This window comes from Hippopotamus amphibius, chromosome 16, assembly GCF_030028045.1.
Source record: "Hippopotamus amphibius kiboko isolate mHipAmp2 chromosome 16, mHipAmp2.hap2, whole genome shotgun sequence".
In the NCBI taxonomy this organism is placed as follows: Eukaryota; Metazoa; Chordata; class Mammalia; order Artiodactyla; family Hippopotamidae; genus Hippopotamus; species Hippopotamus amphibius.
Window position 1 is genome coordinate 28,592,708 of NC_080201.1, and position 27,596 is coordinate 28,620,303.

The 27,596-nt window shown below is 43.9% G+C and overlaps 1 protein-coding gene across 1 annotated transcript; it reads right to left on the bottom strand.

Annotated features, from left to right (window-relative positions):
* CCL22 (C-C motif chemokine ligand 22) lies at positions 1 to 27,596 on the bottom strand. The gene is made up of 4 exons (XM_057712809.1): positions 27,534 to 27,596; positions 5,538 to 5,641; positions 4,254 to 4,377; positions 1 to 1,677 (listed from the first exon to the last, which is right to left on the bottom strand). The coding sequence occupies exons 2-4, from the start codon at positions 5,608 to 5,610 to the stop codon at positions 1,593 to 1,595; spliced, it is 282 nt and encodes a 93-aa protein (XP_057568792.1). The 5' UTR covers positions 5,611 to 5,641; positions 27,534 to 27,596; the 3' UTR covers positions 1 to 1,592.

Consider the following 27,596-nt stretch of genomic DNA (forward strand, 5'->3'; position numbering starts at 1 on the left):
GAGGATTTATTTTCCAGACATCTGGATGGGCAAGGGTGAGGGCAGGACAGGAGTGCAGGTGGATCCCAGAACACTTGAAGGCCCTGTGCGTGGGCAGTGGGCAGGTGAACACTTCCGGTGCCGGTAGTGGGCAAGTGACCTTGGGCTCCAGGAGGAGACACAAGCCCTGGAAGACACTGAGTTTTATGGCCGGCAAAGCCGCATCCTCTGTGGCTTGGACCTGAGCCCCACATCAATCCCCTAAGGTAGGTATTTTCATTCTCAGGTGAGGCTTAGAGAGGTTAGATGGTCTCCTCAGGGTCACTCAGCAACAACCACCCTGCCATACTGTACCAGGACCCCTCAGAAAGGAACAAGCACAGATACCCGGGGAAACTGCCGTCCCTAAGGAGGTGCAGATAAGTGCTAAATCCCAGTCCTTAGCCTGGCCCCAGCCACCCGAGAACAACCTCCATCCAAGGTTCTTTCACTTAACTACACCCCACACATTCACTCCAAGGAACAGGAAAGCGCCCCCTTGTCCCTCTCCCACACATTTCCTAAAATTCTTCTAGTCATCCATTTGGCCTTTTAAGCATTTGCTCTCTTTTCTTATACAAATATAACTACAGCTTGTAACACCAAGCCAAGGGTAGTCATTCACACCATAGCATGAATTTGATCAGCTATTTAGGAAAGGAAGAAGAGGAATTGGGGGACTCTGAAGAGGTCAGGCCTGGATGTTGGAGGTTGTGGGAACAGTAAAAAACCCAAGGGAAGCAAAAAGGTTAAAGAAGTAAAATGAGGAAGAAAGGTGAATCTGGGCAAATTTGGGGCTTCATAATGGACCCTGCCAGCCCTTCTCTAGATAACCTTGAGTCTCTACATTGATGTATGAGAGCCTTTGGGAGGTGGGAGAGAGACATTACTTTTATTGATTCAGTCTGCAGCCTCTTATTGAGCCCTGATTCTGAGCCAGGCCCTGTGCTCTGTGCTGGAGGCTGGGAGATGAAAGTAACTCAGGTGTGGATATTGGTCCAGCTGGTGGGGCAGGAGGACAAGCTCCCAAGTCCCTAGAGTTCTGGGCAGACTGTGATCAGGACTGTTAAAAGGGAGCAGAGGGCCGAGGGAAGTCAAAAAAATGAATCTCAATTACTAGCTGCTTAGGTTGAGTGATGCCCTGGAGAGCTGGTGGGGTTGGACATGTACTGCTGATGAGGAGACATTCCAGGTGTCAGGAGCAGCCCAGGAAAAGAGCTGGAGACAAAGGATAAGGGCAGGGGTGCCAGGCTCAGGAGCTCTGACCTCAGCCTAGGGCAATAGGGAGCCATGCAAGGATTTTGAGCAGAGGAGTGACTGACCAGGACTGTGGACCCCCTGGCTTTGGTAGGGCAGGGGATGGGTTGGAAGGGTAGGAGGGAGGGATGAGAATGACAGTTGGAGGCTTGACTGAGGGTGACAGCTGCACAGATGGAGATCAGAGACTGCTGAGAGAGTTGTTGGCACAGGCTTGTGTCAGGAAGCGGCTGTAGCAGCAGGGAGGTGAGGCTCCGTGAGCCTTCCTGGAGGAGCCAAGGCCACGGGCATCAGGGCAGGACAGGCCCTGCCCTGCCTCATTGGTCCAGCCTCTGGAGAACTTTCTTCACCCAGGGCAGTCTGGGGTCAGCACAGATCTCTCGATCCTTCACAGTTAGCAACCTAGAAGGTAGAGACACCAGGGAGACAAGGAGTCCTCATTAGCTTGCAGCAAGGATGCCAGGGCCCTCCGCAGAACCTGTTGTATGCAAACACATGTCTTAAGAAGGAGGTGGGGAGATCAGCAGCAAGGACTTCCCATACCTTCAGCCCTAGCCGTGAGGGCCAGGTCAGGCCAGAAATTGAACGCCCAAGAGTCTCATAGTCATTGCTGACATCGCCTTGGGAAAGAGTGTTAGGTAGTAGCCAAAAGCATGAACTTTGGAACCAGCTTATCTGGATCGAAATTCTAGCTGTGCCACTTGTTAGCAAGTCCCTTAACTTCTCCGAGGCTCAGTTTCCACATCCGTAAAATGGGCACGATAATTGTGGTCCAACTTCGTAGGAATCTGATGAAGCTTTGATGCATTAATATAAACTGGAGTGCTCAGAACAGTGCACAGCAGACAGTAGGTGCTCTATAATTGTGCCAGGAGCTGCCCTGAACTTTTAACAAGTGCTGGAGCTGGTAAGACCTGACTCATCATTCTCGCTGTGAACTGGACTCTTGGGGCAGTCCCTCAGAGAGCGTCCCCATCCAGGCCCCTCTGAGAGACCTGAGTGCAGAGAGCAGAGGTGAACAACAGCCCAAGAGCACACGGCAGTTGTGGGCTAAGGCTTCCACTTTTGCTAGAGCCGGGACAAACACCCCTGATCTGTGCAAACGCGCACACACACACCCAGACGACAATGAACAGAAGGAACAAAGAAGGCAGCAAATCAGTGTTGATCTTGCCCACGAGGACAGCCTGCCCTGGCTACTCTGTGACACGGGACAAGGCTCAGCCCCTCCCTGAGCTTCGATCTTCTCGTTCACTGAGCCGCATCCTGTCTAGAATCCCTTCCGGCTCAAGATCCAATAATCGCGTGTGTACCGTCTCTTATGGAGCATCTGTCATATGCCAGGCACTGAGCAGCACACCTCCCACTTGCTACTGTTGTGCCCTGTGGTGCTCGAGAGGCCCCATAACCCACTGTGCCCATTCATTCACCTGTGAAAAGGGGATTGTAACACTACCTATTACATAGGGTTGTTCGGAGGATTAAAAGAGTTAATATTTATTAAGTGTTTATAACAGTGCCTAGCACTTAACAAGCACTCTCTACAGGTTTGATAAATAAAAATAAATGAAAGTGATCACTCCTTTTATACTGATGGGGAAACTGAGGCCCAGTATTGAAGTGACAAGAACTGACGCAGGGCTTCCTGCTCCAGCCTCCTTGTATTTTACCCACAGACTCCCGTGGGGGATGGAAGATGAGTGAGAAGGACGAAGATGAGATGATGACAGAGCCCCAAAGGGGGTCGTGTGTCCCCAGGCTCAAACACCCCCTAGCGTGTGGTCTGGCAGGCAGGCTCTGAAGAGCCAGAGCAGTGGCCGGAGGGGCTGCCCCAGAAAGGACAGGCCCAGCCACCCAGCCAGGGGCTGGGGCAGGGGCAGCCGCAGGCTCCAGGCCAAGGGAAAGGAAGCGAAGGAGCTGAGGGCAAGCAGCAAGGGAGAACAAGAACCTTCAGAGAAAGCCCTAAACAAGGACCCAGGAGTCCTGGTTCCAGCCTGGGGAACCTTGAGCAAGTCACTTCGCCCTCACCCCACCCTGAGCCTGTTTCTCTATCTGTAAAATGGAAATAATAACACTTTCTTGTAGAATCAATGTGAGAAATAGACATGCTCAGAACAGTGCCTGGGGCTTCCCTCGTGGCTCAGTGGTTAAAAATCCGCCTGCCAATGCAAGGGAGACGGGTTTGATCCCTGCTCCAGGAAGATCCCACGTACCTCGGAGCAGCTAAGCCCGTGCACCACAGCTGAGCCTGTGCTCTAGAGTCCGTGAGCCACAACGGAGCCCAAGCGCTGCAATTACTGAAGCCCGCGCACCTAGAGCCCGTGCTCCGCAACAAGAGAAGCCACCACAATAAGAAGCCCATGCACTGTAATGAAGAGCAGCCCCTGCTCTCCGCAACTACAGAAAACCCATGCACAGCAACGAAGACCCAACATAGCCAACAAATATATAAATAATAAAATAAATCTTAAAAATATAGAAGAAAAAAAAGAACAGTGCCCTGCCCGGAGGAAGCACTTAGTGTCAGCTCTTAATATGCTCCTGGTAAGAAGAGGCTGCCTCAGATGATTAACCCCCAGGGCACTGGGGACCCAAGATGCTTCTGATGGGAGCATCTTCGCTGACTCAGCGGAACCAGGCATACTGCCTGAACTCTGAACCCTCCACTCTACAACAGCTCTGCACTACCTATCTTGCCTTGCCAGCAATAGAACAGAAACCTGAGAACCTGGCATGCCGCCTGGCACATAGGAGGTGCCTGATAACATCTGTTGAATGATAACATTATTTTTCTTGGTACACCTTAGCCGAGCCATCTAGTTCAGCCAAGTGCTCCCAGCTGACATTCGGATGCCCAGCTGCATTCCTCCATCCCTGGTCCCACCCCACCCACGTGCACCTGCACACACACCCCCACCCACCCCCGGGCCACTCCCATCAAGCTCTCCAAGGTCTTGCCTCCCCAGCTTTCTACTCACACCACGCCAGGCCTCCGGCAGGAGTCCGAAGTCCAGTAGTAATATTTCACCAAACGCAGGGGCAGAGGGTGACGGATGTAGTCCCGGCAGCAGACGCTGTCCTCCACGTTGGCACCGTAGGGACCTGGGGGAGAGGGGTGCTCAGAGGAGCCACAGGCTGGTCTCCCTTGGCCCTAACCTCTGACCCAGCTTTTCTGTTCTCATGTGGGAGATTGGTGTCCAGAGGATTCTGGGGCCTTTGAGAAGCCACTAAGTGCCCAAAGTCTACACTCTGCGTTGGTCAGCTCGCGGGAGAGGGATTCAGAATGGTCAAGCGTCAACAATGCCCTAAGCTCTAGATGGGACCCAGAGACTCTGAACAGGAAGGAGCCTTAGAACCTTGCTATTCAAGCTAAGGCCTGCGGACCAGTACCATCAGCATCACCTAGGAGCTTGTCAGAAAAGCTCAGTGCCTAGTCCCGGCCCTGCTGAATCAGATGGGTGTTTTGAAGAACTCCCCAGGTAATTGGAGAATTTCCCCGCAGCTCAGATCTACTCTAATCCACTCATGGTGCAAATGGTGAGGCTGAGGTCCAGAGATAGGGGAGGACCTGCCCAGGTCACACAGCCTGACTCCGGAGAGTGAGGACAAGCGCCAGGCAGAGTCCGGTCATGTGAGCCCGGCTTCCAGTCTCACTCTGTCCTGAGTCACTTAACACCTCTGAGACCTACTTTCTTCCTCGAACCCAGGGGGTAAGAATAGTACCAACTCTATGAGGCCTCTAATGCGGGAAGGTGCTCAGGAACCCCAACACCTGAGCAGCTACTGTTCCTAGCTGCCTGACTCCCAGTCCAGCGCTCATTCCCCTACCCAACACAGGGCAGAAGAGTGTACACTGGGATGCAAAGAGAAGTCAGGAACCCAGTGTTGAGGGCAGGTTCTGGAGAAAGATGGGGTGGTGAGCGGGCAGGACCAGTTTTCCAAGGGACTATGCCTTACCCCTGCTCCTGCCTTTACTCCCCCCAGCTGGCCTCCTTCCGTGGCTCCTTCTCCACAACCCAGGGCTCTACCCCTGAGTTCTCTGGTGGGCCATGCCCACCACAACCCCCAAGCCAGCTGAGACAGATCTTAGACTCCAAGCCTTCATATGTAAACTGAGGTCCAAGGAAGCAATGGGACTCGTCCAAAAGCCAGTGGCAGATTAGTGTCTTCTGCTCTGAGTTCAGTGCTCTTTCCACCACATGAGGAAGATACCCCAGCATCTGACAACTTCTGCAGAGAGCCCTCCCTCTTTCCAAACTCACCTGCCTCTGTTGCTTGAAGTATCATAGCAAGCAGGATGAGGGCAGCCAGGAGTGGGGTCCGCAGGCTGGCCATACTTTTCTCCTGTGTGTCTCAGCTCAGGGGTCTACCATCACCAAAGGACAGGAAGGTCTGGTATTTAAATGCTTGCTACACCCACAAGCCTCAGACACTCTTAGTCACCGGTGAGCCCAGAATCTCTGACATTCGCATTATGAAAGAAGAACTCCCGCTTCCTTCAAAGAGGAGGAAATTCTCTGTGGCTAGGAACCGCTCAAAGGGGACCCCCACCCTGACCTCCCCCCTGGGTCCCAAGAGACTTGCAAAATCCCCCTTGAGCTGGGCCTCCTGGAGGCCTCTGCTCCCTGGGGTCTGCTGGCTGTATGGCCTTGGCCATGTCGCTGGATGTCTCTGAGACTGAATTTTTCCATCTAGAAGTGGGGGAGATGGTTTTACTGTCCTACCTATTTACCCCAGTGGCTGTTTGTAAATCAAGGGAGAATATGGACAGGAGCCAAACAGCCCCAAACCCTCACCTGGAACTGAGGTCCATCGTGTACCCTCAGTGACCTTTCTCATTGGTATGTCTTCAAAGGGAGAAGACCATGAACCCATTGGATTAGTTTCTCTGCCCCATCGTCAGTGTCCTCTAGGGCTTCTCACAAAGTCTTAACCTGGGCCAGTTCATGGTCCACTCAACAGCTGTAAACAGCTTTCACACATTTCCATCTTGCCTGTTCTGCCTTCTCAGCTGTCTCCACACTCTTCCTTACCCACCCTAAATCTCTCTCGGATCTGTCCCCTTATCTCCATCCCCATTGTCCCTGCCCAGTCCAGGCCACTTCCACCTCAGGCTCGGAAGCTGGCCCCTCATTCCCCTCTCCACACTGTAGCGACCAGAGTGAGTAGCCCTGATTCAAAGCGACACATGCCTCTCTCCTGCTTTAAAACCCTGCTGTGGCCCCCTGAGACCCTGCTGCGGATTGTGACCTTCGAGGCCTCCATTCCAGACATGACCCCCCACCAACTGGTCTGCTTTCCTTGAGGAATCACATCACACTCATCATAGTTCCTCAAAGAGGTCTGTGGCCTGTCCTTGGCCGTCAATGTCCTTTCCACTTCTCTACCGCATAAACTCCTACTCATGCATCGAGAGCTATTTGAAATGTCAGCCTCTAGGTAAGCACACCCCCTCAGGATTCCAAAATTCTCTGAGGTGACCTAGAACATGGACTTGAATAGACTACGTCAGGTTTTCTCTTTCCCAGTCTCCTCCCAGAAGCCAGACTCCAAGCTCTTGGAAGGCAGGGTCTGTATTTATTTGTCTTGGCATTCCAGGGTCTACCAAGAGTGGGGTACGTGGTCGGTGCTCAGAACACATCTAATGGAGGAAGAAACCCAGGCTCAGAGGAAGAGGGGATTTGCCAGTAAGTAGGTGAGCCATCCTGGAGTTCAGGACTCAACACCCCGTTTATAAAGGGATCCATCCACTCATGTATTCATTAATTCAACAAATATTTATTAAGCCCTCAGTAGAAAGAATAATGAACCTTCCCACAAAATGTCCATACGTCAACTTGTGAATATGTGACCTTATATGGTAGAAAGGACTTTGCAGGTGTGTTTAAGTTAGGACCCTTAAAAAAGAGAGCCCCTTGGGACTTCCCTGGTGGCCCAGTGGGTAAGACTACGAGCTCCCTATGAGGCAGGCCCAGGTTTGATCCCTGGTCGGGGAGCTAGATCCCACATGCATGCCGCAATCAAGATCCCGTGTGCCGCAACTAACACCTGGCGCAGCCTAAATAAATAAATAAATATTAAAAAAAACAAAAAACAAAAATGAAACAGAGAGACTTGCTGGATTATCTGGATGGACCCAATCAATCACAAGGTCATTATAAGAGGAGCCAGTGAGTGGGTCAGACTCAGACAGGAGATGGGATGACGGAAGCCGAAGTCCAAGTGATGTGACTCTCTGCACCCAGGAATGCAGACAGCCTTGAGAAGGTGGGAAAGGCAAGGAAACAGATCGTCCCCTAGAGCTTCCAGAAGGAACACAGCCTTAGCCGAAATCTCAGTTTTACTCCACTGAGACTGATTTAGGACTTCTGACCTCCTGAACTATCAGATAATACATGTGTGTTGTTTTAAACGACCAAGTCATTTGTTACAGCAGCGAGGGGAGACTAATACAAACGCCTGCCACGTGCCAGGTACACGGCCAGGATCTGGGGACACAATGGTGAACAGGTCCCTGCTCTCATGTTTACCTTGGAGACAGACAATAAGCAGGAAAAAAGAAGTACCAAACAAGGTAATATCAGGCTGTGGTGAGTGCCGTGAAGAAAATGAAACAGAGAAAAATAGACAGTGACTATGGGGAAGCAGGTTTGGATAGTCAGAAGAGAACTCTATGAGGGTTGACATGCAAGCTGAAATTCAGAAGATGCTAAGAAACCTGCCAGGGAGGAAAGGGCAAGCGCGAAAGGTGAGAGGCCTGAGCAGCTGGGGCAGAGTGGGTGGGGGAGCAGGGGCAGCCAGGCGGGAGAGGCGGGCAGGTGGGCTCTTGTAGGGCCTGTTCAGCTGCGACTCCTACGAGCCTCCCCATAGATGTGCATTGGAGGTGCACAGCATCACCTTGGAAGACCTCTTGTCAAAAGGTGTTACCCAAAGCCAGTCACCGAAGGACAAATACTGCACGATCACAATTCTATGGGGTCCCTAGAGGAGTCGGATTCATAGAGACAGAAACTAGAACGGTGGTTACCAGGGGCAGGAGGGTGGAGGCAATGGGGAGTTCGTTTTTAATGGATACAGAGTTTCGGTTTGGGAAGACAGAAAAGTTCTGGAGATGGGTGGTGATGATGGTTGCACAACAACATGGCTGCATTTAATGCCACTGTAAAAATGATTAAAATGGTAAATTTTACATTATGTATATATTATCAGTTAAAAATAATAAGAAAACACAGGAGTTCCCTGGTGGTGCAGAGGTTAAGAATCCGCCTGCCAATGCAGGGGACACGGGTTGGAGCCCTGGTCCGGGAAGATCCCACATGCCGCGGAGTAACTAAGCCCATGCGCCACAACTATTGAGCCTGTGCTTTAGAGCCCATGAGCCACGACTACTGAGCCCAAGTGCTGCAACTACTGAAGCCCACACGCTTAGAGCCTGTGCTCTGCAACAAGAGAAGCCACTGCAATGAGAAGCCCACGCACCGGAACAAAGAGTAGCCCCCGCTCGCTGCAACTAGAGGAAGCCCGTGCACAGCAGTGAAGACCCAAAGCAGCCAGAAAATAAATTTAAAAATAAGAAGAAGAAGAAGAAGAAAACAAGAGCATATAGAAAAGAGGTTCCACATCATACGTCATCAGGTATATGCAGATTAAAACAACAAGGAGATCCCACCACACACCAATGAGAATGGCAGAGCAACACGAAGTCCCATTCATTGCTGGTGGGATGTAAAATGGTACAGCCACTTTGGAAGACAGTTTAGAGGTTTCTTACAAAACTAAGCATGTTTTACTGTCTGGTCCAATGATCACAATCCTTGGTTTTCACCCAAAGGAGTTGAAAACGTATGTCCCCACAAAAGCCTCTATTATAGCAGCTTTACTCATAATTGCCAAAACTTAGGAGCAACCAAGATGCCCTTCAGTAGGTGAATGGATAAAATGTGGTACCTTCAGATGATGGAATTATTATTCACTGCTGAAAAGAAAAGAGCTAACAAACTATGAAAAGACATGGAGGAAACTTAAATGCATATCACTAAGTGAGAGAAGCCAATTTGCAAAGTCTACTGTATGACTCCAACTATATGACCTTTCAGAAAAGGCAAAACCATGGAGGCAGTAAAAAGATCAGTGGTTACCGGGGGTTAGGGAAGAAACAATGAGTAGGCAGAGCACAGAGGATTTTAGGGCGGTGAAAATACTCTGTATAATACCATAATGATGCATACAGATCATTATATTTTTGTCCAAACCCACAGACTACACAACACCAAAAGAGACTAAGCCATAGTATAAGCTCTGGGCTGTGGGTGATCGTGACGGGTCAAAGTAGGTTCATCAGCTGTCACAAATGCAGGCTCAGGAGGGGGACGTTGGCAGCGAGGGAGGCCATGCCTGTGTGGGGGCAGGAAGTGTCTGGGAAATCTCTGTACCTTCCTCTCAATTTTACTGTGAACCTAAAACTGCTCTAAAAAATCGTTTTGAAAGAAAAAAAAAGTGTTCTCCAGAACCTAGTCAAGCCTCTAGTCCTAACTTCCAGTGTACAAGAAGTGCAGGGGCTAGAGGAAGATGAACGGTCCCACGAGGAAGCGGCCGACTCCAGAAGGTGGGGCCTTCCGGGCCTCCTCCAAGACGACTGTCTGCGGATCGACACATAGCCAGTGTGCTTTTTTTTTTTTTAAAGTGGATCAGGGACATTGAAGATGAAAAGAGATGTAAGAGACGTAGCAGCCAAATATGTACAATATGTCGACTTTGATGGAATCTAATTTTGAACAAAAGACCTTTTGGGGACAAACGAGGAAATGTAAATGTTAGATGATATTAGGGCTTTCTTGTTGATTTTCTTAGGTATGATAAAGGCTCTAAAGGTGTGTAGGAGGATGTCCTTTTCTTAAGAGATGTACCTGAAGTATTTAGGGGTGAAGTTCATCATGACCCTACTTTCAAAGTGTTCAGGTTCAGGGGCAATATGTGTGTGTGTGTGTGTGTGTGTGTGTGCGCGCGCACGCGTGCACATGCATGCCCATGTATGTGAGCACATATAGCTGTGTGTATATAGAGAGATACATGTGTGTATATGTGTGTGCACATATGTACATATATGCATGTATGTGTACACATGCATGTGTGTTGTATACATGTGCGTGCACATGTGTGGTGTGTGCACATGTGTGTATATCTGTGCGAATGGGTTGTGCGCATGTACGTGTATGTATGTGTACACGTATATGACATCCCAGAGAGAGAAAGCGAGAGACAAAGGAAACATGGCAAGATGTCAACAATGTTGCGGTGAGGGGGTGGGTACAAGGGAACTGCTCTAACAACTTTCCTGAACATTTTATATGTTTCATGACAAAAACATGGGGAGAAAAGAAGAAATATTTTTTAAATGAGGAAGTCATCTTGTGAAAAACGAGCTGTCACTGGAGGACTGTGAGTGAGAGGCACAGAACTGGTCTGATGGCTGTTCATCTGAACCCGGGGTTTCCTTACACGGGGCTGTCACAGAGGCCCCTCCAGGGGGTGGGCTCAGGGGCTCCCCCCGGGAGATCACCTGCATCCCCAGGGACTGGTTAGGCCCCCAAGCCTTTCCTGCTGGCTCAGCCTCTGTGACCCAGCACCCCACTTCCCTAGGGCTTGGAAAGAGGGTGAGCCACACGTGCGGCCAGCCAGCCTTTGCTCCCCCAGGGCCCTTGGCCTCCCTGGTGCAGGAGAAGAGACAGGTACTGCGTTCAAGGAGCCCTGAGTTCCCAGGCAGGGCTCAGGGGCCCAGCTTTCAAAGAAAGGAAAGGGGAGTTTCTCTCGGGGCTGAAGGCTGAAGGCGGGGAATCACCGGCAGTTACCAATGAAGGGGATGTTTTCCCTCCTCTTGCTGAGAGATTAATGCTGCCCTACCCTTCTGTCCTTCTACAAGGCTGCCAATGCAGGAGAATCTCCCAGATCAAATCCTCTTTTCCCCGAACTTCCTTCTTCTTTTGTTTAAATTAATTTTTGTTTATTAAAAAATACGTAAAGGTGGAAACAACCCAAATGTCCACTGATGGATGAATGGAAAAACAAAATGTGGTGTATACACACACACACACACAGAGGAATATTATTCACCTTAAAAAGGAAGGAAATTGTGACATATGCTACAACATGGATGAAACTTGGGGACATTATGCTAAGTAAAATAAGCCAGTTACAAAAAGACAAATACGGTATGATTCCTAAAGGTATCTATGAGGTACCTAGAGGTAGTCAAATTCATAGGGACAAAAAGTAGGACTCTGGTTGCCAGGGGCTGGGGGAGGAAGGAATGGGGAGTTATTGATGGGGGAGTTTCACTTTGGGAAGATGAAAAAATTCTGGAGATGGATGGTGGTGATGGTCGCACAACAGTGTGAATGTACTTAATGCCACTCAACTGTACACTTTAAAAAGATTTAAATGGTAAAGCCTGTGTTAAGTATATATTATCTCTATAGAAATATACATAATTACATGTAAATGTGTATTTACACAAATGCATAGCTTATATCTGGAAAAATATACAAAGAGTTCATCACATTAGCTCCCCCTAAGGAGGGAAACGGGATAGCGGATGGGGGCAGCTGCTCAGAGGAGGAGACTTACTTTCCACCAAATACCCTTTTGAATGATTTGAAATTTTCTTCCATATGCACGATTGACCAATTCAAAAAGATAAAATTTTAAATTCATGCAGTGGAAAAAAAAGGCAGTGACTGAAAAGTAATTTCCTCACCTCTGACCTCCCCACCACAGTTCATTTCCCCTTCTCAGGAGCAAACAAGCTTAATGATTTCTTATTTGTCCTTCAGAAACAGTCTATGCAAGCACATATCCAAAGTCTATGCAAGGCCTTCCTTTGAAAGAGGCGGGAGGAAGGAAGGAATAAGGAAGGGAGGAAGGGTGGGAAGGAGGGCAGCATATAAAAATACAAAAATACTGTTGTGTACCTTGCTTCTTTCACCTAAAATGCATCTTGGAAAAGTCCCTATTAGTGATGTAGATGGGCCTCGTTCTTCTCAGGGGCTGTCTGCTTTTTCACTGTACAGATCTTCATATAGCTGGTCCCCTTACAGATGGACGACTTGGGTTTTTCCAGTCTTTTGCATTTACTAAAAAATGCCAAAATAACCTTTCCTGAGCATGCTCACAAGGGGGAATGCATCTGGTGGGATAAATTCCTAGAAGTAGAGTCTGGGCTTTTGCTTCCACTGAGAGGCAAAGAGAAAGTCCCTACCCTAAACAGCTGCCCCAGAGCTTCCTCTTTTCAGCAGAGGCAGGGGGGGCCCAGGAGAGGGCTCCACGTGGGGCTGTGAGGACCACTCCAGGCTCCTCATTTCTGAGCAGCTAGGAGCCAAAGTTTTCTGGGGGACATCCTGCCATCCTTCTACTTGGCAGGGAGGAGATCAGCACCCCAGTTTGCCCCACAAATGGAAGGAAGGATAAGCACGTTTATCTGAGGACCTGGGGTGCCAGACTGATAAGCCTGGGCCTTTGTGAGCAAAGAGAATTGGTCAAGAGCCTGGCCAAGAGGCAGCTGAGTCCAGACCACCACTTGGGCCAGACAAGTGGACTGTGAGGCAAGAGGGAAATTCTGGGATGGAGAGAGAGGGGTGGAGAGGAAGAAGTAAAAGACTTTGGGATTAATTGGCCACAATGGCAACCACTACAGTAATAAGGGAAGGAAGGAGGAGGAGGAGGAGGAGGAAAAAGAAGAAGGGGGTGGGGTGGAGAAGAAGGAGAAGAAGGAGGAGAAAGAGAACGAGAAGAAAAGACGACAGCAGCCCACTGGTACTTACTGAGTGCCAGAGTGCCAGATTTACTGTCCTGTGTTTTACACCAACTATCTCATCATCTCCCCATGGCAACACTTAGAAGGGACCATCCTCATTATCCTGATTTCTCAGATAAGGAAACTGAGACTTAGATTCCACAGCCAGCGAGGGGTGGGGCCTGAATGCCAGAGTCCAGGTGCACCTTAACCACTCATTGTTGCAGCCATGATCAGACTAGAAACAGAGGCACCAGTGAGAGTAATCAAGCCCTGTTAGATGGGGTCAGCTAGATGCACTGAGAGTCCATTTCAGGTGGTGCAGCCTGGGTTACCATAAGTCCCCTCCAATGAGGAACCAAGGCTCAGAGAATGGACGTCATCTGCTGGCGCCACCCTGGATTTGATCCTAGGTTTTTTGGTTTGGTTTTGTTTTTCTGGCTGCGCTGCACAGGGGATCTTAGTTCCCCGACAAGGATCCAACCAGCGCCCCCTTCAGTAGAATTGCGGAGTCTTCACCACTGGACCACCAGGGAAGACCTTGGTTTTGTTTTTCAACTGAGATATAATTCACATATTATGAAATTCACCCTTTTAAAGGATATATGTAATTCAGTGGTTTCTAACATGTTCACAAGATGTGTATCCATTTCCGCTAATTCCAAAACATTTTTATCACCTCAAAAAGATACACAGTATCCATTAGCAATCACTCCCCATTTTCCCCTTTCCCCAAACCCTGACAACCACCAGTCTACTTTCTGTCTCTATGAGTTTGTCTTTTGTGGACACTTTGTATAAATGGAATCATGCAATAGGTAGCATTTTGTGTCTTTCTTTCAGTAAACCTAAGTAAGTTTTCAAGGTTCCTCCATGCTGTGACATGTATCAGTACTTCATTCTTTCTATATGACTGAACAATATTTCCTAATGGATATATCATATTCTGCTTATCCATTTATCCACTGATGGCCATTTGAGTTGTTCTAGTTTTTTGGCTATTGTCAGTAATGCTGCTATAAACATTTGTATACAGATTTTTGTATGAACTTATGTTTTCAAGTCTTTTGAGTATATAAGTAGGAATAGAATTTCTGGGTCATATGGTAATTCTATGGTAATGTTTAACTTTTTGAGGCCCTGCCAGACTATTTCCAAGGAGGATCTACCACTTTACCTTCCCACCAGCAATGTATGAGGGTTCCCATTTTTCAGTTTTCTTGTCAACTCTTGTTATTGTCTGCCCTTTTGGTTACAGCCATCCTGGTGGGTGTGAAGTAGTGTGTCATTGTGGTTTTGATTCACATTTTCTTAATGACTAATGATGTTGAGCATCTTATCATGTGCATATTGGCCATTTATATACCTTCTTCAGAAAAATATCTATTCATATCCTTTGCCCGTTTTTAAACTGGGTTGCTTATATTTTTGTTGCTGAGTTGTAACAGTTTTTTATGTACCCTGATATTAGATCCTTATTTTCTCCCATTCTTTGGCTTGTCTTTTCACTTTACTGATAGTGTCCTTGGGAGCACAAAAGTTTTAAATTTTGATGACATCAATTTATTTTTTCTTTGGTTACTTATGCCCTAGGTGTCCTACCTAAGAAACCATCGCCTAATCCAAGGGCGTGAAGGCTTATCCTTATGTTTTCTTCTAAGTGTTTTATAGTTTTAGCTTTTACATTTCCATCTTTGGTTCATTTGGGGGTAATTTTTGTATCTGATGTGAGGTAGGGGTCCAACTTCATTCTTTTTCATGTGGCTATCCAGTCCCAGCATTACTTACTGAAAAGACTCTTCTTTCCCCATTGAATTGTCTTGGCACCCTTGTTGAAAATGAATTGCCCCTAAACGTATGATGTCATTTCTGGACTCTCAATTCTAATCCACCGATCTGTATGTCCATCCTTGTGCCAGTACTACACTGTTTTGATTACCATACTTTATAATAATACTCTCAGGTTCTTTTTTTTTTCTAATTTTCAAATGAAATCTTTCAAATATACAGAAAATTAAAATAAATCTAAGAACCCACAACCTAGATTTAACAGTAGTTGATATTTGCTGTGTTTTGGTTCATCTTGTTTTTTGTTTTTTTTTCCATTAAGAAATAAAATAGTTTAGATACAACCAAAGCTAACTTACTCCTACCGCCACCCATTTCTCCTCCCTCTGTCTCCGTGGGTAACCACAAAACCATCACTCGGATGCTGCTGGGGGTCCTTTCTTTGATGCTATTATCCTTTTATAGCCCTATAATGTATTATAGTATTGTTTTGTGGGTCTTAATATTTTATGTAAGTAGCATCATACTGAATGTAACATATTACAACATGCTGATTTCATTCAAGTTTATGTTTGTAAGCTGTTTTTCCATATTGATCCATGTGGATCTAGTACATTCATTTTCACTGTTGTGAAAATGCAATAGTTCTATTTTGAACGAATCTATTGTTTATTTATCCATTCCCCTGGCATTGGACATTTAGGTTGTTTCCAGATGTTGACTACTACTGAGAGTTCTGTAATGAATGGACATCCTTGCCTGTGTCTTCCTGTTCTCTTCATCTTTTTGCTCACTTTTGTGCTCTAAGCTGAGTTCTCCCCTGAGGACTCTGCTTCCCCTGCAGCCTTCTTAGCAGTCACTGCTCTTTCCCTGAGGACCATCATATCACAGGACTGGGATAGGATAGACATCCTCTTTGCTTTTCATAGCTACTTCCAAGCCAGCCATTCTTCCTCTCTTCTCCCTAAAACCCCCAGATTCTTTGACATGCATGTCACCAGACTCTCTACCCACTACCCACCCCTTGTCACAGCCATGTAGACCACCTAGTCCCTCCTCCTTCCTCATTGATAATTTTAGCTCCCAGCTCAGTCATTCCCTCTAGCACGCTTCTATCACAGTCATGGTGATTTCAACAACCAGCCTGACAATTCCATGACCTTCTTTGCCCCAATAAGCTTACCCTCCACCCACCTCAGCCTCTCACTCCCAAGGTCACATCTTGACCATATAATTACCAGTAACTGCAGTTGCATAATCTCAGTTTCACACACCCCACTCTCCAACTAGCATCAGCTCTCAGCCCAGCTCAGCATCTTGAGTATCCAATTCCAACTGTCCTTCCACTGCACCCAGACTGATCCTGTCCCTTTTCCTTGCCCTTTGCTCCCCACTCAGGTTCTTGCTTCTCTCCTTGTTCAACTCAACTTCCTTGGTCTTTCATTACAAGCATCATTTACCTAAACCCTCAACTCTCTTGCCCAGATAACATCAACTCCCATTCTTGCTACCTCCTGACAAATCCATGACCCAGTGGAAACCCAACTCTTCACTCACTGCGCCTGCACCAGTGCAGCTGAACATGGCTGGAGAGGAGTATCCAGTCATGCTAACTGAAAATTCAAGAACACTAATCTCTTGTGACCCTTCCATGCTGCCCCAAAGTGCGGCTACATTTCCCTGGCTTGTTCACTTTCCCATTCTCCTACACTATTTCATTCTTTCCTCTCTCCACTCAAACCTTTGACCCCTTCTTGACCCTCATTCTCAACTGATGACTCTGATTCCTATTTCCCTGAGAAAAGAGACGTTATCAAAAGAGCACACCCACCTGTAACTACTGCATCTACACACGGACATGCATCTTCCTTGCTCCTGACTAATCCCCTCTCCTACTCAAGGACATTACTCCTCAATTCTCCCATTCTTTCCTGCATCATCAATTTCCCCCTCTCTACTGTATCATTCTCATCTGCATGCAACATATCGTTATTTCTTCCATCTTAAGAAAATAGTGTCTTGACCCCACATCCACCTCCAAATACTGCACCTTTATAGTAAAACTCAAAAGAATAGTCTATACTTGCTGCCTCCAATTCCCCTGGTCCTAGTCTCTCCACTCTCATGCTGATTCTAAAGATCCTTTTGGAATTCCCTGTGATGGCAGATTCATGAGAGGACGATCCACTTCAGAGAGGGGAGGAGGAGATGAAACTCTGGAGCACGTTGTATTTCAAAGGTACTGACAGAGGCATAAGAAAATATTTTTGGATTATGTGGGATGGAGAAATTATTAAACACATGAAGGATAGAAAATGTGTTCTGTGGTTAAAAAAAACTGTTGGAATTAGGTAAACTAACATGTATGAGATAATGGAACACTAGATGCCGTAACAAACAAACCCCATGTATGCTAACTCACATATACGGAATCTAAAAATGGTACTGATGAACTCAGTGACAAGAACAGGGAAGCAGATACAGGGAATGGACTGGAGAACTCGAGGTATGGGAGGGGGCGGGGGGTGAAGGGGAAACTGAGAAGAAGCGGGAGAGTAGCACAGACATATATATACTACCAACTGTAAAATAGTCAGTGGGAAGTTGTTGTATAACAAAGGGAGTCCAACTCGAGGATGGAAGATGCCTTAGAGGACTGGGGCAGGGAGGGTGGGGGGGAATCGAGGGGGGGGGCGTCAAGGAAGGGAGGGAATATGGGGATATGTGTATAAAAACAGTTGATTGAACCTGGTGTACCCCCAAAAAAAATAAAATAAAATAATAATAAAAAAAACAAACAAACCCCAAATTACATAATGGCCCAGACATGATAAAAGTTGACTTCCCACCATGTAAAGTCCAAAATAGGTGTTCCTGGGACTTCCCTGGTGATCCAGTGGTTAAGAATCCACCTTCTAATGCAGGAGATGCTGGTTTGATCCCTGGTCATAAGATCCCACATGCCACGGGGCACACAGCTGGAGAGAAGCCCGCGCTCTGCAACAAAAGATCCTGCATGCCACAACAAAAGACCCTGCATGCCGCAACAAAAGACCCTGCATGCCGCAACAAAGATCCTATGCGCTGCGACTAAGACCCGATGCAGCCAAATGAATAAATAAATATATATTTTTAATTTTAAAGACAAAAAACAAAGAAACAAACAAAAAACAAAATAGGTGTTTCTGATTAATGGGCAGCTCTTCTCCAAGTGATGATTCAGGGACCCAGGCTTCTTCCATCTGTGGCTCTACTGTTGTTAACAGATTACTGTGCTCATCTGCAGGAAGCCAAGGAGGGGGAAATAGAGCAGGGCATGAACATGGGAGGCTTTTATGGTCTAGGCCTGGAATTTGGGGGGCAACAGCTCTGCTCACATTCCATTGACCAGAATTCAGATACATGGCCTTACTTAACCGCAAGGAAGGCTGAGAAACTATCTAGCTGACTGCCCAAGAAGAAAAGGAAACAGGCTTGATGAAGAGCCAGCCAGTCTTTGCAAATAATGGAAGTCCTCCAAGGGCTTCCAGTGAACAGGCAATAAGAAGATGATTCATCCTCCAGCACCTTATCCTAAATGAATAGCTTGCTGTAGCCTGGATTCAGAGAGGAAGTCCCATTGTAATACCACATTTGCTTTTTTCTGGGAATAAATCCCTGAGAAAAGCAAACAATTCTGCCATTTGATATGTTTTCTGGGTTTCCAGTTTGGTTTTTCAGTGTTCCATAGAAACAAGAAGTACCTTAAAGTGTGTAGAGTGTGGCTAGTGTGGCTATACCCTAAGACTGCGACACAGGCATGGCTCCACTTCCAACTGGCAGCAAGTGCTTGCTTACCAAGCATCGTGCTCTAGGCTCAGGCTCCGATTCTGTGAAATGTGAATTAGTAACACTTGCCACTACCGTGTTGTTGGGGAATCAAAGAATTGCTCGTTCTCTGCTCCAAATGATCCTTACAACAGCCCTTTGGCGTTGAAAGGGCATGAATGGCCTTTGCTCATTTCACAGATGGGGAAAGTCTGAGCTGGATAGGTGACACGCCTGACCTAGGGAAACCCCAATTCACAGTCCACAGATAAGAGGTGGTGGCTTAAACTGTGAGAGGAGATGACATCAGAAGAAGGAAGCAGAAAAGGGTGAGGAATGGTGTGGAAGGAGGAGTGAAGAAAACCCATGAAAGTACATGCCCAAGCCCAAGGTTCTTTCCATAGTGTCTCCTAACCCTCATTTTCTTGTGATCTGTTTTCCCTGATGCCTGGTGGTCTATTCAAAGAGGGAAGACTACAGAGAAGTAGACAGGGGAACTAAGGGCATCTGGAATCCCCAGAAGCCTTCAGGTAGGAGGATGACCTAGATTAATATTGCTCCCGTGGTCAATAGCTGCCTATTTGAGGAAAGGATCCTCCAGGAGGAACCATGAAGGAAAGGGACCCTCCCTTTGCATTCTTTCATTCTGAGCTTTAGGGAGTCACTGCCACAGGGATGCTGTATCTGCTGCATGGGTCTGTACCCGTTGTCTGAAAAGGGAGAATGATTTTTTAAAAATAAGTGACAAATGTTAACCAACAATCAGGGTGATGGGAATACAGGAATTCTTCATACTATATTTGCAAGATTGCTATAAGTTTGAAATTACTTCAAAACAAAAAGTAAAAAATAAATCAGAAGATTATACGCACCTGGAAGCCCCCTCATGACATCTTCCAATCACTACCCCCTCAAGGGAAGCCACCATTCTGACTCCTAATATCTAGACCAGTTTTTCTATTTGAATTATGTAGAAATCATTATTTTGTGTCTGAGTTCTTTCATTCAAAACTGTGTTTATGAGATTCAGCCATGTTGTTGCCTTTTTTCAGCTCATTCATTCTCATTCCTTTATAGCATTCCACTGTCAGAATTTATCATACAGAGGTGGGACTTTCAGAGAGCCTCTGAAAAGGCTCACCCAAAAACGACAATGATAAAACTGTGCAAAATGGCCAAAAGCAACCATTTGAAAACTGGAAATTTATCAAAATCATATGTGGTAGGCAGAATAATGGCCTCCTCAAGATGTTCATGTCCTAATCCCTGGAACCTCTGAATATGTTGTTACATGGCAAGGGGGAATTAAGACTACAGATGGAATTAAGCTTGTTAATCACCTGACCATAGATAAGGAGATAATCCTGAGTTATCTGAGAAGACCCAGTGTAATTGCAATGGTTCCCTAAATGAAGAAGAGGGAGGCAGTGTAAGAAAGACTTGACTGGCTTTGAAGATGGAAGAGGACCACGAACCACGAAATGCAGGCAGCCTCTCGAAGCTGGAAAAGGCAAAGAAATGGATTCCCCTCTAGGGCCTCCAGAAGGAAGGCAGCCCTGTTGACACCTTGATTTCAATGAGGTCCATTTTATATCTCCGACCCATAGAAGTGTAAGATAATACATTTTTATAATTTTAAGCCACTAAATTTGTGATAATTTGACATTTAAACCATAAAAAACTAATACAACATACAAGAAATTGAGAAATATTTACTCAAGAAAATCTACGAACCCTAGTAAGAAGAGTTTGAGTCTATGGTGTTCCGCCTGAGCCTACATCCATATTTCTCCTCCCCCCAGCTTCACAGTATAGAAGGTCTATCAAAGTGGTGGGAAAGGGGTGACTTTATTGGATCAGAATGCACAAAATTCCATGCTCAGAGGCATTATCAAAAACAATAGTTATCTCAGTGCCACACAATCAGAGAGGCAAATATCAAAGCTAGTCTGAGGTCTCAATACTGGCTTGGAAAAGCAATAGACCAACAAACCAGCCAGAAATTTAACTGGGAGGTCTGGGAAATGAGACAGCCAAAGTTCTCCTCAGTAAGATTCTACTTATCTCTGACAGTCTGGCAGGCTATGTGCATGTGCAAGGCTGCACAAATCTCAGAAGATATTGAAGAAGGTTCTAGTGAATTACTCAGTATGAGCTTAATATTTGGCCTTGAAAACACAGGAATTAAAATCTGGAGTAGACTTGTAAACTAGATGCAACCCCAAAACACAAACAGATCATTCAGCAAAGGGTAGAAGCCTTACTGGCTCAAGATGTTTAAGCACAACTTCTGACCAACCATTGGATAACCATCAAGGAATGCTGACCCAGAGGCAATCCCTAGTACCAGGTTTAAAAATAAAAAACAAGAATTAAAAATAAGTGAACAGAGACAGCAGCAGCCACATGCTGTGGAGGAAACAAAATCTATAGAATTAGTCCAGAGAAGTCACCAAAAAAAGAAACAAACTTAAAAAACCACCAACAACAAACAGCCCCAGTGGTGGGAAAGTGGTAACACAATCCAGTGTTGCTGCAATATATGATCTAAAATGGCTAGCTATCAACAAAAAATTATAAGACAGGCAAAGAAACAAGCAAAATATGTGACACATACATAAGAAACAAAACAGTCAATAGAAACTGTCTTGGGGGGGGTGGGGAGGATCCAGATGTTAGAATTAGAAGACAAAGTCTTCAAAGCAGCTATTATAAACATATTCAAAGAACTAAAAGAGACCATGTTTAAAGAATTAAAGGAAAGTATAGTGACAAAGATATCAAATAGAAAATAATAATGAAGACAAAGAAATTTTTGTTTTTAAAAAGAAGAAGAACTAGCAGGATCTGAAAAGTGTAACAATTAAAATGACAATTTCATTAGGGGGGTTCAAAATCAAAATTGACCTGGCAGTATAAAGAATCAGTGAACTTAAGAATACATCAATATGTTACCCAATCTTAATAATGCAAGAAAAAATGAAGTAAAATGAACAGAGTTTCAGAAACTTGTGGGACACCATCAATAGTAGCAACATATGTTCAATGAGCATCTCAGAAGGAGAGGAAAGAGAGAAAGGGTCAGACAACATGTTTGAAGAAAAAATAACTCATATCTCCCCAGGCTTGAAGAAAACATTAATCTACACATCCTAGAAGTTCAATGAACTGAAGTAGGATAGATGCAAAGAGATCCACACCTCAACACATAATAATTAAAGTGCTTTCACCACTTCTATTCAACATAGTACTGGAAGTCCTACCCAGAGCAATTAGACAAGAAAAAAAATAAAAGGTTTCCAAAGTAGAAAGAAGTAAAATTATCTCTGTTCACAGACAACATGGTCTTATATATAGAAAATCCTAACGATTCCACACACAAAAACACTACTAACGATTTCAGCAAAGTTGCAGGATACAAAATCAATACACAAAAACCAACTGTGTTTCTATATACTGACAATGAATGATCTGAAAAGGAAATTAAGAAAGCAATTTCATTTATAACAGAATCAAAAAGAATAAAATACTTAGTAGTAAACTTAACCAAGGAGGCAAAAGACTTAAGCAATGAAAACTACAAAACATTGCTGAAAGAAATTAAACAAGAGACAAATAAATGGAAAGATATCCCATGTTCATTGATTGGATGAATTAATATTGTAAAGATGTCAACACTGCCAAAAAAACCTACAGATTTAATACAATCCTTACCAAAATTCCAATGCTTTCTTTTTCAGAAATAGAAAAATCTCTTCCAAAATCTACATGGAATAACAAAGGATCCTGAATAATCAAAACCATCTTGGAAAAGAATAAATGTGGAAGTCTCACACTTCTTGGTTTCAAAATTTATCACAAAGTTATAGTAATCAAAACACAAAACAATGTGGTTTTGGCGTTAAGACAGACAGGTAGACCAATGGAATAAAATAGAGAACTTAGAAATAAACCATCTCTTTCATGGTCAAATAACTTTCAAACAAGCATGCCAAAACCATTCAATGGGAGAAAGGACAGTCTCTTCAACAATGTTGAGAAAACTGGATATTCACATGCAAAAGAATGAAGTTGGACCATTACATTACACCAGATATGGAAAGTAACTCAAAATGGGTCAAAACCTTAAAAGTAAGACCTAAAAATATAAAACTCTTAGACGCAAACATAGGACGAAAGCTCACAACATTGGATTTGGAAAAGATTTCCTGGATGTGGCACCAAAAGCACAGGCAACAAAAGTGAAGATAAATAAACTGGATTACATCAAAATTTAAAACTTCTGTGGATAAAAGGACAGAATCAATAGAGTTAAAAGGCAACCTATGGAATGGGAGAGGATATTTGCAAATCATATATCTGATAGGGTTTAATACCCTGAATATATAAGGAACTCCTACAAATCAATAACAAAAAAAATAACCTTATTATAAATGGGCAAAGGACTTGAATAGGCTTTTCTCTAAAGAAGACATACAAATGGCCAACAAGCATATGAAAAGATACTCAACACCACTAATCATTCGGGGAATGCAAACCAAGACCACAATGAGGCATCACCTCACACCCATTAGAATGGCTAGTATTAAAACAAACAAATAACCCGAAATACCCCAGAAAATAACAAGGATATGGAGAAACTGAAACCCTGTGCATTGCTAGTAGGAATGTAAAAATGCTGCAGCTGACCTCCAAAACAGCATGGTGGTTCCTCAAAAAATTAAAAATAGAATTACAGTGTGGTCCAGAAGTTTCACTTCTGGGTACATACCCGAAAGAATTGTGAGGAGGATTTCAAAGAGATATCAGCGCACCATGTTCATAGCTGTACAATAATCAAGAGGTGGAAACAACCCAAGTGTCTAGCGACAGAAGAATGGATAAACAAAATGTGGTGTATATATAAAATGGAACATTTTTAGCCTTAAAAAGGAATGAACTTCTGACCTGTGCTATTATAACATGGATGAATTTTGAAGACCTTATACTAAGTGAAACAAGTCAGTCACAAAAAGACAAATACTGTATGATTCCATTTATATAAGTTAGCTAGAATAGTCAAATTGATAGAGACAAAAATGGTGTTTGCTAGGGGCTGGGGGAAAGAGAATGGAGTATTAATGTTTAACGAATAGAGCATTTCAGTTCTGCAAGATGAAAAACTTCTGGAGATTGGTTATACAACAATGTGAATCTGAAATGTACACTTAGACATAGTTAAAATAGTGAATTTTGTGTTATGCATTTCTTATGACAATTTTTTAAATGGAACCAGAAGGCAGTGGGATGACATATTCAAAGTGCTGAAACTGTCACCTGAGAAATCCTCATTCAACAAAATTATCCTAAAAATAAAGGTGAAATAAAGACATTCTCAGGTAAACAAATACAAAGAATTTGCTGCTAGTAGACGTGCCTTACAAGACATTCTAAAGGAAATCCTTCAGGATGAAAGGAAGTGATATCAGATGGTCACCTGAGTTCACACACAAAAAAATAAAGATCACTGGTAAAGGTAGTAAAATAGATCATCATAAAATACCATATAGGTTTTCTTTTCTTCTCTTAACTGATTTAAAAGACAATTACATAAAACAATCATGATAAAAGTGTACTGTTGGCTTACGACACACAAAGACATAATATATGTAACAGTAATAGCATGAAGGGGGCAGGTGAGTTACATTGGTATAAGGAAGTACACTAGATGTTACCCTGAATCCACAGGAAAAAATGAAGACTACCAGAAATCATAAATATGTAAGTTAATTTAAAACCATTATAAATATATATTTTCTCTTTTCTTCTCCTAACTTCTTTTAAAGACATAAGACTATATAAAGAAATAATTATAACACTATACTGTTAGGTTTATAACACATATAGACATATATATGACAATTATAGCACAAAGGAGGGGAGAGAGTCACAACTAGACACATCACGGTAAAACTGTAGAAAGACAAAGAAGGAATCTTGAGAGTAGCAAGAGAAAAACAATTCATCTTCTATGAATGATCCTCTAAGATTAACAGCTGACTTCTCATCAGAAACCATGGATGCCAGAAGGCAGGAGGATAACACATTCAAAGTACTGAAAGAAAAAGACTGTCAACCAAGAATTCCCTATCAGCAAAGCTATTCTTCAAAAACAAATTAGAAATAAAAGCATTCCTATACAAACAAAAACAGTGAATTTGTCATGCCTTACAAGAAATACTGAAGTGAATCCTTCAAACTGAAATAAAAGGACATGAGACAGTAAGTCAAATCCAGAAAAGAAATAAAGAGCACCAGTAAAGGTAACTACACAGAGAAATATAAAAGAAAGTATAAATTTTTTTTGTTTATAACTCCTCTTCTCCCATCTGATTTAGGAAACAACTGCATGAAGCAATAATTGTCAAACTGGGTTGATGGATTTAAAATGCATAAAGGGACTTCCCTGGTAGTGCAGTGGCTAAGAATCCGCCTGCCAAGAAAGGGGACACGAGTTCAATCCCTGGTCTGGGAACATCCCACAGGCTGTGGAGCAACTAAGCCTGTGCACCACAACTATTGAGCCTGCACTCTAGAGCCCATAAGCCACAACTACTGAAGCCCCTATGCCTAGATCCCCAGCTCCACAATGAGGGAAGCTACCGCAATGAGAAGCCCATGCACCACAATAAAGAGTTGCCCCCACTCGCCACAACTAGAGAAAAGCCCACGTGCAGCAACAAAGACCCAATGCAGCCAAAAATAAATAAAACAAAATAAAATACATAAAGATGTAATTTATTTGAAAAAAATAACACAAAGGAGAGGGGAGGGACTGAAGCAAAGGTTTCATGTGTTACTGAAATTACATTGATATTAATGCAAATTAGATTCTTCTAAATTAAGATGTTAATTGTACTCCCTGGGAGAAATACTAAGAAATAGAAATATATTTTAAAATATAGTAAAAGAAACAATGGGGGGAATAAATCTAGTAAATAGCTATTTGACACAAAAGAAGGCAATGATGGAGAAACAGATAAACAAAAAAGGACATAATATTAACATATAAAAAACAAATAGAAAAATGACAGACACAACTACTACCTTTTCAGTAATTACACTGAATGCAAATGGATTAAGTTCTTCAATTAAAAGCAGAGTTTGAAGAATGCATTTTTAAAAACATGATCCCACTATATCATGTCTACAAGAGACATGCTTGTGAGCCAAAGTTACACATAGGTTGAAAGTAAAAGGATGAAAAAGACATATCATGCAAATAGATAAATGCAAAAGAGAATTAGGATATCTATCTATATAAATATCAGGTGAAATAGACTTTAAGACAAAATTTGTCACTAAAGTCAAATAAGGATATTTTATAGTGATAATAGTATCAATCAACCAGGAAGACAATCATTATAAACATATTCACCTAACAGTGCTCCAAAATAATGAATCAAAAATTGACAGAATCCAAGGGATAATACAACAATAATAGAGACTGCAATGCCCCATTTTCAATAATTAATATAAATAGGTAGAAGATCATTAAGAATAGAGAAGACTTGAACAGCACTATAAAACAACCGGAACTTATAGACATCTACAGAACAATCTTCCCAACAACAGCAGAATAAACATTCTTTTCAAGTGTACAGAGGACATTCTTCAGGATACATCATGTGCTAATCCATAAAACAAGCCTTAATAAATTTTACAGGTTGAAATGATCCAAAGTATGTCTTCCAACCACAATTAAATAAAATCACAGAAGGAACTTTTGGAAATTCAGAAATATATGCAAATTAAACAACAAATTCCTAAACAACCAGTGAGTAAAAAAGAAATCACAGAGGAAATTAGAAACTACTTTGGGTTGAATAAAAACAAAAGCACAAAACATCAAAACTTAGCGGCTACAGCTAAAACTGCACAGAGGGAAACTTACAGCTATAAATGCCTAAATTTAAAAAGGAGAACGATCTCAAGTCAATAACCTGAATGTCCATCATGAGAAACTGATTTTAAAAAGGAGCAAACTAAATCCAAAATAAGCTGCAGGAATGAAATAACATAGATTGAAGTGGAAATAGAAAAACAACAGAGAAAATCAATGAAACCAAAGGTTGGTTCTTTTGAAAATATTAACAAAACTGGCAAACATTTAGCTAGACTGACCAAGGAAAAAAGAGAAGACACAAACTAACAAAATCATGAATGAAACAGGATATATTACTACCCAGAAAATACTATGAACAATTGTATGACAACAAATTAAATACCCTAGAGGAAATGGACAAATTCCTAGAAAGACACAAACTACCAAAACTGACTAAGAAAGAAATAGAAAGTCTGAATAGATACACAACAAGCCAAAAGATTGGATTAGTAATCAAAATTTTCCCACAAAGAAGAGGCCAAGCCCAGATAGCTTCACCGGTGAATTCTGACAAACATTTAAGAAAGAATTAACACCAATCCTTCTCAAACTCTTCCAAAATTAGGAGGAGATACTCCCCAGCTTATTCTATTGAGATAGGCTGGGACTTGGGACCTGGCACCTGGGACCCTTCACTGCAGTGCTTACACCTGGACAAATGTCTCCTTGAGCAACAGAATGCAAAGAAACTATAAGGAACTAAAAATAACTGCATGCATGTACAGGTGGGGCAAATTATGAGTAAGATACAAAAAGCCCAACAATCAACTGCCATTTCTGAGGTGCCAAGAGCAAAAGCAGGGTACTGTGTGCGATCCTTGCACACAGCACCACCAAGGGAGTGGGTAGCCCACCCAAGCCATCCCTCTGGCCTGGCCCACCCATCCACCCCCTACCCTCACCCCATTTAAGGAATCAGCCCCACCCTCCTCAGAGAGCAAGCAAGGGCACCTGTTTCTTGGTTTCACTCCCTCCTGCTGCAGCCGGGCCCAATAAAGCCTTGCCTGATTTTCT

What these genes read in the sequence shown, in the direction of transcription:
- CCL22 (XM_057712809.1), bottom strand. Translation starts at nt 5,610, where the DNA reads ATGGCCAGCCTGCGGACCCCACTCCTGGCTGCCCTCATCCTGCTTGCT. An exon ending in ACTTCAAGCAACAGAGGCAG is followed by an intron (nt 4,378 to 5,537) that starts GTGAGTTTGGAA and finishes CCTCTCCCCCAG; the next exon opens with GTCCCTACGGTGCCAACGTG. An exon ending in TGCCGGAGGCCTGGCGTGGT is followed by an intron (nt 1,678 to 4,253) that starts GTGAGTAGAAAG and finishes TCTACCTTCTAG; the next exon opens with GTTGCTAACTGTGAAGGATC.